Source organism: Cervus canadensis, chromosome 14 (assembly GCF_019320065.1).
Source record: "Cervus canadensis isolate Bull #8, Minnesota chromosome 14, ASM1932006v1, whole genome shotgun sequence".
Classification (NCBI taxonomy): Eukaryota; Metazoa; Chordata; class Mammalia; order Artiodactyla; family Cervidae; genus Cervus; species Cervus canadensis.
This window is the reverse complement of record NC_057399.1, coordinates 31,105,526-31,117,900: the sequence shown is the minus strand read 5'-3', so window position 1 is coordinate 31,117,900 and position 12,375 is coordinate 31,105,526. Positions and strand designations below refer to the sequence as shown.

Genomic DNA, 12,375 nt, shown 5'->3' with positions numbered 1-12,375 from the left:
ATGAATGAGAACACCTCAGATGTACACACAGTCCTTTATACTGGATCTAAAACAAAACCTACAAATGAAGCATGCTAAGGCACTACCCTGATGTGATGGTCTGTGCTTTCACGTAATGTTGGAAAGCTACCAAAATACTCTACATGTGTCAGTGGGTTTAAATGATCTGTTTAGGAAAATTTGGCGGGAAGCTTACACTTCTCAGCATGCTTTAACTTTCAAATTGATTTGCTATTAAATCAGGTCTTCAGAATTAATCAGTTAAAATGCCTCTGGAAAAACACTAGTTGGGTTTTATTGAAAGTGAAAGTGAAGGTCGCTTAGTTGTGTCTGACTCTTTGCGACCCCATGGACTATACAGTCCATGGAATTCTCTAGACCAGAATATTGTAGTGGGTAGCCTTTCCCTTCTCCAGGGGATCTTCCCAACCCAGGGGAAGAACCCAGGTCTCCTGCATTGCAGGCAGATTCTTTATCAACTGAGCTACAAGGGACGCCCAAAAATACTGGAGTGGGTAGCCTATCCCTTCTCCAGGGGATCGTCCCGATCCTGGGTCTCCTGCATTGCAGGCAGATTCTTTACCAAATGGGCTCTGAGGCTTCCCTGATAGCTCACTTGGGTTTTATTATGTTTTGGTAGAAAGAGAGAGAATACTTCCTGCGCTCGATGTCGGAGAGAGAAGAGATGTCTCACTATTATTAGAAGTATAGATCAAATAGGATAGATTGAGAATCCCAAAGATTTTCTGTTCAGACCAGTTATCTCTAGCTTTTCATTTGGAAGCCTTTCATTGTGATTTTGCAAAGTATTTCAGTAATGTACATTATGGCATATGTGTGGTATATGGTAACATCATGGGCTTTAGAGTAAAGCAAATCTGGATTTGAATTTAGACACTTACTCATACCAACTGTGTGACTTTCAGTAAGTTTTTAATCAATTTGTGCCTCAGTTTTCTCATTTTTAAAGTGGAAATAATAGCATTACCATTATGGGGGTCTTTTGAGTTTTAAATGAGAAGATGTATTTCAAGCTGTTAGCATATTGTGTGGCACCTGGAAAAGGCTAGTTAATGAGAGACCTAACTATGGGATTGTGACTTTTTTTTTTTTGTTATGACTTTTTGAATCAGTCTCTGGGAGGGATGTGACTAAGATCCTTTCAAGGCCTGAGGCTTTGGTGGAGAAAACCTCTTCTGCAAAACTGAGGAAGAAAATGAAATCAGAGGATAATTAAGTTGTGTCTATTAAGAAAGGGTAGAGATCAAACTGAGAGACTAAGTTCTCATCAGTTGTCATGACCCTATAATTCAGGAGCCAAAGAGATTAGATGATGAGCCGTAGTTTGGGAGTGAACAGTAGATATTCTGCGAAGGTATTAAATGTTCTGGATTGGTCTTTCTGTGCTGGTTTTGATGTGGTATGTACTAGAGCCAGAAGCTGGATGGAAATTTCTCCATGACTCTCTAACTTTAAGGTATGTAGGCCATCATTTTCTCTCTATCTTATTTTCCCCATTCTATTCTGTAAAGGTTGCTCCTATTAAATAGTTGGAATCTTTTTCCTTCTTTCTCATTCTAAAAGTTGACCAATTTGCTTTTTTTTAATTCCCTTCACTTCTGGTCTATTCAGTGTCAATTGTGAAACTCAGGACTTCCAGTTTGTTTAGTAGTTTAATGCATGAGCTTTAGTGTTATGTCCATACCCTCTTTTCTTACTTCCCACGGCTATTTGATCTCTGCTCAGCAACTTAACATCTCTGGGCCTCAGCTGACCCAGAGATGAGGTTAAATGATAAAGATTTTAGTTCCAATCGTCTATAAGTTAAACATTTCTATTAGTAAAGTAGTCAAAGCTTGGGTGTTTCTTTTATGCCTCAAATGCCTATAAAGGCCAAGCATATGTATTGCCATATAAATAATTTGAGTATAAAACACATAATATGGGCTTACCTTTTCTAGATATTCAGATTTTTCAAGAGAATTGAGAAATTTGGCTTTTAACACAATTTTCTGATTTTAAAGACTGACAGTTAAAAATTTTAATTTGTAGATACTCTGTGCCAAAGCCTATCTATGGAGTCTAATATGGTCCATAGGCACCCAGTTTTCAAATCCGTGCCTTTTATCTTCTGATAAGCTCTCTCAGGTGATTTACTGAGGAATTACTTTAAAAGTACATTTAATTTTTTAAAGATCTTCATTATTTATAGTCTTAACGTATATTTGTCTAAAACAGTAGTTGTCAAATTATGAGTCATATACCAAAAAAGAGTGTGTAGGGTGATCTTCAGTACAGACCCCTGGATACACAAAAGAGCCTCAGTGAAGTTCCTAGCCAAGGCTGGGGTGAACAGGAGAGGGTTTTACTTTGAGTGACTTCACTGTAAGAATCTCATCCAACCCTTGATTGAATAGCTTAAACACAAAAACATAACTGGCAACTCTGTGTTCCTCATTTGTGTACTAAATTGACCAAGGCCTCTCTTGGAGTTGGGAAGAGAAGCTAAGAAAAACTCACTGAAGATGATATCTAACATCTGGTTCATTTCTCATTCCCTGCAGAAAGGTGGCACCTCGCTGTCACTAATAGCCCTGCTATGCTGCAAGTGGCATCAATTGCCCAAAAGTGGGTAATGAATTGAAGGAAATTGGCATGTGCTTTCTTTTGGGGGAGGGTATTTTTTCTCTCTACAATGGAATAAAGAAGAAAGAGGTACAGATAGAGTTCTGAATTTGTGTATCCCCTCTCCCAATTTTGAGAACCACTAATCCCCAAGTAATCTTAATTAGGCAAGAGTTTTATGTAGTGAATACTGTCATTCTCAAATATTGTCAGGCATATTCGTGGTCTTAATACTAGTGGAAAAAAAAGGCTGTGTGTGTGTTTGGAGATCAGTTTTACCTTTTTTTTTATTAATTAGCCACCATCTTTAGCTAGTTCACATAAAAAAGTCTTCTTTTGGAAATTGGAGAAACTGGCAGCTACAGTCTTGCTTTCCCATTCACAGTTTTCACTGAGCTGAACATTAGCTGGCCCAAATAAATGGAATGGTAGCTACAGCTGCCATCATTTTCCTTCTGTAGCCCCTCTCCACCTTCACTCTGTGGGTATAGGTTCCTCATCTGTAAATGGAGATTATACTCATACCAACCACACTGGGTTGTCATGTGGAGTTTTTTATGAATTAACATGTAAAGCATTTAGAAGAGAACATAGCATATGTTAAATACTCTGCCAGTGTTAGCTTTACTGCTATATCTTTTTGTATGCACTAAGGTTTATTGTTCTCCTTTAGGGGTTTGACTAACAATGGAATAAGAATAGTCAATCACCGAAAGTTATACCGGTATCAAGGTCTAGAAAGAAAACTAAGGAGAGATTTGAAGTGAAAAGGCCTAGTCCTTTTTCTACTCCCTGTCACCTTGAGCAAGTCTCTTAACCTTTCTGGGCTTTAGTCTTCTCTTTTATGAAAAAAGTTTAGATATCGTCAGAGGTCCGTTTCTGAAATTGAATGAGATGAGAGAAAAGGTTTGGCAAAAAATTGGAAGAGGTCATGCTGTGACAAAAGATGCTGAGAGGGGTTAATTTTCTACTGAAACAACTGAATACTCTTTCAGAATTTTCTTTGGGAAAATTAATGTTCATCATACTGTTCGTGGATTTAAACTATAATGCAGTGTTTTTCTTAAGCTACCAATTAAATATTGTTTTTTCCCTTAGGAAAGAAAATTAGATTTCTAGTCCCTGCTCAATAGCAAAGAAATTAATATTTTTTCTATTGACTGTATAAGTAACAAAGGGGAATATCAGAGCCTAAGAAACCATACTTGTTGAATGTACACTGTAAAGTTTAATTCTGATTTAGTAAGGTAGGCACATGAGAACTGAAAAATATGCCATGTTGAGTTGTGAATGAGAGATGGTAAAATTTCGTGTCTTTGTTTGCAAATCTCACTAGATAATAGCGATCCTCCCTATCTTTGAAAATATTCAACGTTATTGTTGTTTGGCTATCTTTGTGTAAGAATATAATTTAACTTTAATTTTAATGCCAGATCATCCCACAGGCAAGAAAATCTGTGAGCTTGATCCTGTGGCTAAATTTAGGATATATCAATTGGTTTTTATATACACATTAATTTTTAAAAGTCCGTGAATATTGAGTTTGAAAGATGGACCTTAGAAATAATTTATGCTAAATTATACACTTCCAGTGACATGCTATAGTTTATAAAAAGTGTTGAGAAAGTACAACTTATGACATTTGCATCCAGTTAGGGTTTGTGTTATGAGAATTAAGTCTTCACATAATTTACAATATGACTAGTTTATGGTGTGCTTGAAACAGTTTATAACAGATGAGACCTCATTGAAGTTCAACCTTTATAGCCTCAAAATAAGAGGTACTCATGGAGATTTTTTAAATGTAGATTAGCAGTTTTCTATATTGATTTTAAAAGTGGTCAACTTGATTATAACCATGCATGGAATATCAAGAGAGCATGTTGGGTGGAGGTAGAGATATTCTGGGAGTAGAAAGTTAGTCTCAGTGTAGGATGTTAAGAACAATGTGATGCGTCTAGTCATATAAGAAGAGCATTTTAAACTTTCTTTCTGTTTTGATAAATTTCAGAGACCATCATGCAGACATCAGAGACCGGGTCGGATACAGGTTCGACAGTGACTTTGCAGACATCTGTGGCTAGTCAAGCAGCAGTGCCTACACAGGTGGTACAGCAAGTACCAGTCCAACAGCAGGTAAGGAGCTGCTGTTTCCAGAGAAGATGCCGTGCATCTCCTTGTGCTGCCCCTCTAACATATCTGTGTTGAAGAAACGATTCGGATAATACTTTTTGGCACAGTGGGTGCCAAAATAGACCTCATTCAGTTCTTAGATAAAGTCAGCAAATGTTCCTTGAGCATTTTCTGGTGTGCCAAGTTCTTTATGAGATAGGCTGTAGGGATACAAAGATAAACACTCAAACTATAATCCCTCTTCCAAAAGAGCCTCTTAAGTCCTAAAGAGAGCATTTGTTTCTGACTTGACCACCCTAACTGGGTTTTCTCCTCCTCTTCACACCTCCTTATTCTTTATCACATCTTCCTAATTCTTTCTTATTGACATGTCGGCACTCATATTTTTATATAATTGGCTCATGGTAGTATTTGATAAAGGAGAGGATGTTTGTATCCTACAGGAAGGGATTTTGCCTTTGTGATATTTCGGAAGGTGCCTGGGCGTTATGGTGACTGATACTGTTTAATGAAAATTAAATTATCTTAAAGGTCTGAAAATCTGAGTCATGCCACTTAAAAAATTGAGAATGAATTCATCATCACATGTTTACTACTACTACAAGGCTTATTCATACTTGGGACACTGAGCTTGTTTTGGAAAGCTACTGACAAAATAATGCTATTCTGTGCCAGTTAATAGTTTTCCTTTGGATTGTGAATACATTGGCCTGTCATTTCTTCTAAAGAATGGTGAGAAAATATGTGAGAAAGATCATTTTCCTGTAATTTCTCAGTATCAAAGAAAATCTTTAGCAAATGTGCTTTTGAAATTGCAATATAAATAAGTCTTTGGGTAGAGGGATAACTTTTCTTAAATTATAGACAGAAGGACTCAAGGTTATGTTCTTCTCAGGAGATAGAAGTGGGATGGGCAGGGGGTGTGCCAGAATCATGGAGAAGGGTCTTGGACTCTCAGTCTAAATGAAGACATCCGTCACAATTATTTCTTTTGTACTTAATCTTAGAACACTCTTCTCTTTATTCTATATGACACTGTGGTGTCATTGATGTCATCACCAATTTCAAGGCTCTGAACATGATTCAGAAGAGAGTAGCTTATGCTGTATCATCCAAAGAGCAGGTAGAGAACTATTGGAGCAATGTTATATATAATTTTAAGAAGATAATTCAACAACCTACCAATATTAAGCACATATGGAGCAGTTACACTCACTGTGGTTTGTTGTTTGTCTCCTGCATAGAAGAAGAATGACCTTGAGCGTGCCCATCTCTAATGGTAGTGCAGTGGAGAGCCTGCTATTTTCTCCAGAAGGTGCCCCCTTGAGAACTTGACGTGTCTGTGATAAGTGCACCTGGCCTTCACTCCTGGACTGTCTTTTCTTTCTCTCGTTCTCCTTTCCCTTTTCTTCCTGTTTTCCTTCCTTCCTTTTCAAGAAACATTTTTAAAAAATTAAATTTAGTGTTATTAGATGTTTGCTACAGGTCAAAATAGTTCAGCAAGTTTGTTATTTAAAAAAAAGCAGTCCTCACCCTCGCTCTATTTCTTCTCAGCAGCAAGCAGTGTTTATTTTACTGTTTCTTGATTTTTTAGTTTTAAACATTTTTGTATCACACTCTTCTTTCTAGTCCTTAACATATGCCTGTGTGCACACACACAGATTTTTTCCATCCCAAAGGCTCCTGATATACTAGGTTGAACTATGTGCAATTTTTGATCTACAAAAACAGCAGTTTCATGCTTTTCAACCTAATAATTATGCTATAATTTTGATAGATCATTAATCAATGTTTATATTCTCGTGACATATAAAAACTATTCAGATCTATCTAGTGAGCTGTGATTAGTTTTCTTTTTTGTAAAACTCATTTACTTTCCCTGCATTTAACAATTGTGTTTCCCGTTGAATAAGTCTCAGAGCATTCTGACCTGCTCCAGTCTGCAATGCTTTCTGCTCAGCCCCATCCTGGGCAATCTCTTTGCCATCATCCTGGCATTTCCCTTTTCTCTGTTATGTTGGCTTTCCTGTTTCCTAAATCAGTGTCTTAAACTCTTTCTTGATTTGCTAAAGCACGACTTGCAGTAACATCCTAAGAAATGGTATATTTTGCACTCTTGTATGTCTGAGAGGGAATTTATTTCACAGTTTGGTAGTTGAATAGGTACAGAATTGGGGGTTGGATATCTTTTTCTTCAGAATCTTGAGGGAATTGTTCCAGTGTCTTCCAGTTTGCAGAACTGCTATGGAAAAGTGAAAAACTGTTCTGATTCCTGATCCATTGTATGCAACCTATATGTTTTTTCCTCTCATGTTTTAAATTCCAGTTTCTTAAAATTTCATGTCTTGATGTGGGCCTATTCCCATATATTGTGCTGGAACCTTGATGAGCCTATTCAATCTCATGGACACTTAATGTTCTCCAGTACTGGGAATTTATTCTTTTTTTTTTTTCCATTTATGATTACCTCCTCTCTTTTATCTCCTTTTTCACTTTTTGGGCTTTTTGATTCTGTTTTTTAGTTTCATCTTCCATCCCATCTATTACTTTTCATTTCTGTTACCATAATTTTAATTTTTAAGAGCTTTAAAAAATTCTTTATATGACCCTTTTTATAACATCATGCTTTATTTCCTGTTTATAGTGTCTTTTTTTCTCTCAAGGTATTAATTTTTCAAGTTGGTTAAATTTTCTTCTCATATAGAATAATCTTTTTCTGGCCTGTCTTTTGTATTAGAATCTTTTCTGAAATACCTGATAATCTTTGAGGGTTTATTCATATTTTAAAATGTGGGGATAAAAGCCTGATTTGAACACATCAGTGACTTTGTTGACTTCAGTATAGAGTCACTTGACTGGGCTTTTTAACTGGGGACCTTCTGATGTTCAGTACTTTTTTTCCTCTTGAGGTGGTCATATTTTTAAAGACGACTTCAGCTTCCTGCCTGGTGGGTGAATGCTTAGCTGCTTGGGGATCTGAGTAAGGAAAGATAGTTGGATATTTCTTGCACTAATTCACTGAATCCTTAGTTGCCTGGGGAACTGAACAGGGGAAGATAGTTGGATATTTCTTACGCTAATTCACTTTCGATATGGTTTCACCTGTACTTGTTTTCCTCATTGCAGAGGTTAAACCAAAGAATAAACGTTCAGACTTTCACCATAGTTAGGGAAGGCCAGTCACCTCATTGCACAGAGTTGATAGAGGAGATCTGATTGCTTCTTAAATAGAATCACTTTTTATGTTAAATATATATAAAACCAAAAAAAAAACCTAAGTTCCTAACAGAAGTAGAAAATCAATATCACCAGCTATAAATAGAAAATTACACATATACACACACACTTTGTTCATGTCCTTATAAAAAAATAATCTCACGTACGCATGGAACACACTCTAGAAAACTTTATGGTATGCCACATGGCTTGTTCCCAACAGGCATATTTTTCAGTCCCTCAAGTTAGTTCTTTCCACTAGGACATTCAAGGCAGGTGACAACCTGGTCCCCTTACACCAAGCAAAGAATTTGAGAGCTTTCATTTTCTTTTTGTCAACAAAGTACTTTATTTCACATAGTGGGTTCTTGTAATATATGCCTGGAAATGCATGTTATATTGTCCTTCCAGGCTTATCTTATTGGGAAAGATTTTGTCTACTCTGTCATTTCCTTCCTTCCTCCCTTCCTCTCTCCATTCCTCCCTTTCTCTCTTTCTCCTTTCCTTCCTCCCCTCCCTCTTCCTCCCTTTCTCATCTCCCCTCCCTTCTCCTTCTCTCCTCTCCCTCCTCTCTCCTCTCCTCTAGAACAGTGAAATATATGAAGATCCTCAGTGCATTCCAACAGTGTTTCTGTGAATATAGATAGTCTATAACTGATACAATAGGTGCTATAATTACTTATTATTCTAACATCTTTGTATTGTTAATATGCTGATGTCATCTTAAGTTTTCAAACTGTGGTAGGATGCCTCTAAAATATCCCAGCTCTTGTCACTGACCCATGATGGATGTTGCAATCATAGCATTGATGTCAAAGGTAGTTACTTCTATTGATTTAACTTTTCATTGTGTTCTTGCTTTCTTTGCTTTGGCCATTTGATGTAAAGAGAAAGCCCATAGCTGAATCTTTAAATTTTGAGACAATGTAATATTATATGTATTGGAATTTTGAGAAACCAGAACATTTTAAAATCTTATTATATAGTTTTATTTCTTCAAAGCCCTAAGGGTTCTAATTTCACTGTGTAATAAGTACCAAACAAAATGTTGATTCTAAAAATATTTTGGTTATTTTTAATTTATTCTGTATGATGTTAAGAATCAGTTTGTCACTTCCCCTTGGACAATCTGACTTAGGAATAGAGAATTCTAAGAAAATATTTCAAAGTATTATTATATAATTCTTTATCAAATTTTCTTTTTTTATCCAATATTTCATTATTCATAAAATGCCATAGAGTCTCAGCTTAAAAATACAGACATTGTTGCCCATTTAAATAAAATACATAAGAACATGCAAGTTCAGTATCTTGATTAGAAACTACAAACTTGATATTGTTTATCCTTATCATATTTGTAAAAAGCCCTTTTGAACTAATAGGTCTCTATTGAATATGACTAGAAATGTCTAATCTCCCTTCCCCTACCCCTTCCTTGTGTGATTTGTCAGAGTTTCTTGTAGATACTTCTTCAAGTTGGTCATTTTATGCCTAATTTTGGGAGGTCTTCTAACCCTACTTGCCCTGGACCTGAATAAAAAAATCCAGGGTAAATGACTCAGGGAACTCAAACTGGGGCTCTGTGACACCTAGAGAGATGGGATAGAGTAGGAGGTGGGAGGGAGGGTGAAGAAGGAGGGGACGTATGTATACCTATGGCTGACTCATGTTGATGTTTGGCAGAAACCAACACAATATTGTAAAGCAATTATCCTTCAATTAAAAATAAATAAGTTAAAAAAATCCAGGGTAGAGGAAAAGGAAAATGTATTCCTACTATTTCATTTTACATCATAGCCAATCAGTTTAAATTCTTTTCAAGGTAGAACCTAGTCAAAAGTCAGAACTTTTATTCATGTTTTAATCATGGGATCCAGGTATTTCACAAATGCTGCTGACATTGAGGATAATTTCTAAACCAGCCTAAATCTTGAACCAGGGCTCCAAGAATATTTTCTCCCATTCAGGCTTCCCAAAGTTTTAACTGGCCCCCCAACTGTAGTTCTTCCTGACTCTACTGTCTCTGCCTGTCTTCTTTTTCCTTGAAAAAGGGCATACATCTTTTCTGTCAAAGTGGGCAAGTATGTTGTCCTAATACTGCTCCTTCTAAGTGTAACACCCCAGGGACAATGGAGCCCAGGGGTTGAGGGGCTTCTATCTGAGTTTAAGGACATATACATATTTTTGTATTCAAAGATGCTGTTAACTTTGTTCAGATTCTTTTATTGTCAGAGACTGTGAATCTTGACTTTTTTCTGCCCAGATACTGTTTGTTTCTTGTGGGTCTTTGGCATATAACTGCAACATTGAAACTTCTTTTGATGTGATTAAAGCTCATTTCAAGATTATATTCGGTTAAAGATATATATATACACACACACACATATTCTTACAAATATGTTTTTAAATATATGTATAAATAAATCACCTATTTAGGCACTGACTCTTTGTTTATAATTTGAATGCACAGAATGGATGTAATAGCTATTGTTTTCTTTTGTCTAGTATCAATTTATCACCCACTTAGCATTTCCACTTAAGTTATGGTACATCCTGAAGAGTGAGCGTATTATCCCTGTGGTCAAAAAGACATTTCGTGTAGGAAACAAATCCAACCAGAACTGTCAGTTAGGCAAAGGACAATCTTCAAGAAGGTTAGGTTTATGGATATCTTTAAAATGGTGCCACAAACCTTAGAAGATGGATTTTAGGAATTAATGTTAGGTATCAATGCTCCTGACTTCCCCACATTAGGCCACAGCTTAATGGATTGTTTCTGTCCTGACTTCTGTTCTCCGTATTCCTGTGTGTAGTAAATCATCACAATCAGAAGGAAGCTGTGGTAATTAGCAATAATCCCATGAGAAAGTTCTTCTGATGGAAGCAGTCAACAGTGATTAAGAGGAAAAAACGATTGCCTGTAAAATATTGAGTCCAAAACAGAATGTTCTATTTTATTAAAATTTGATCAGTAATACTGTGGATGGAACCCTGTGTTAGCTTGGAGAACTAAGCCCAAGGTAGTGCATCCATCTTCCTTGTCTATCTTTCCTCTGTTCCAGGTCAAGAGGTTTGCTTCTTGTTCATCCTAGCTTCAATGGGCATGAATAGAATTCTTTTCATTTCAGACCATTATTTGATGTAATCAACAGAAACAAAGACATTTTTCTCTCATTTGCTCTTACTTGGGACTTGATTCTCGTTGGCTTAGTCCCCTAAGGGAATAGTGTTTTCATAATTAGACTGTGGCAGACATCCTAAAAGGTGGGGTTATGTTTTTAAATGAATTTCAGTTGAAAGTCTTTTGTAAAAATGATTTTTTAAAAGACATTAATTTTAGTTCTTGAGGAACATATTTATTTTTGGGGTCAGAGCTGCTAATTTTTAGTATCCAATATAAAAAATGTAAGGTGCTTTGAAGGGACATGCTGATTTATAATCGAAATAAGTTTTACTGTGCCAACCCAATTAGAAGATTCTTTAGTTGACCAACTGTACTGGATATTTGTGAAAATAAGAACTACTATTTAAATAGTTGGGTAGTAATAGTCTTTGATTCCCTTTTAGGTGATCTTTAGGATATTTTCTCATCTAGAGTTAAAAATTATTAAAAAAATTATTAACAGTTCTGGATAGTATATTTTAAGAGTACTGTGCCAGGCACTGTGTAAATGCTAGGGTTTCAAAGGTAGTTCAGTTCGGTGCCTGATTACAGGAAACCAGTGATTTTGTTTATTTATTTGTAGCTGTGCTGTGTCTTTGTTGCTATGTTGGCTTTTCTCTAGTTGCAGCAAGCAGGGGCTACTCTCTAGGTGCAATGCGTGAGCTTGTCACTGCAGTAGCCTCTCGTTGCAGAGCACAAGCTCTAGGGCATATGGGCTTCAGCAGTTGCTGCACGCTGGCCATATAGTTGCAGCTCACAAGCTCTAGGGCACAGGCTCTATAGTTGTGGCCCATGAGCCCAGTTGCTCCTTGGCACTTGGGATATTCCCAGACCATTTATCCAACCCGTGTCTCCTGCATTGGCTCTTTACCACTGAGCCACCTGGAAAGCCTTGGAAACCAACTTTTAATGGAGATGAATTTGTTATAGAATTAGATACAAAGCTCCTTAGGAGTAAAAATGAAAATTGTTTTGGCAATGAGGGTCAGTGATGTCTTCACCAAGGATGTGACCTTTGAACTGTGTGCTGAAGGGAAAGTTGGAGTTCACAAGAAAAACAAACTGGAAAAAGGCATTTCTTGATAGAAATATTGAAGAGCTCAGGTGAAATCAAGGAGTTGTAAAAAGAGGTGAGGGGGCTGGGAGTGAGGGCTGTGGAACAATGTTGCATAAGAACCTCTTGTGGGAGTTTGAGTATGGTATCTTTACATGTATCTCCTCCCTATTATTTTCCCTCT

At 36.7% G+C, this 12,375-nt stretch overlaps 1 protein-coding gene across 6 annotated transcripts in view; it reads left to right on the top strand.

Annotated features, from left to right (window-relative positions):
* Positions 1 to 12,375, top strand: part of RFX3 (regulatory factor X3) — a 304,937-nt gene that overhangs the window by 121,763 nt on the left and 170,799 nt on the right. For all 6 annotated transcript variants that reach the window (XM_043486872.1, XM_043486873.1, XM_043486871.1 and 3 more), the window contains one exon: positions 4,637 to 4,761. In XM_043486872.1, the coding sequence (XP_043342807.1) occupies positions 4,645 to 4,761 (117 nt within the window). In that variant the 5' untranslated portion in view covers positions 4,637 to 4,644. The remainder of the gene's footprint in view (positions 1 to 4,636; positions 4,762 to 12,375) is intronic.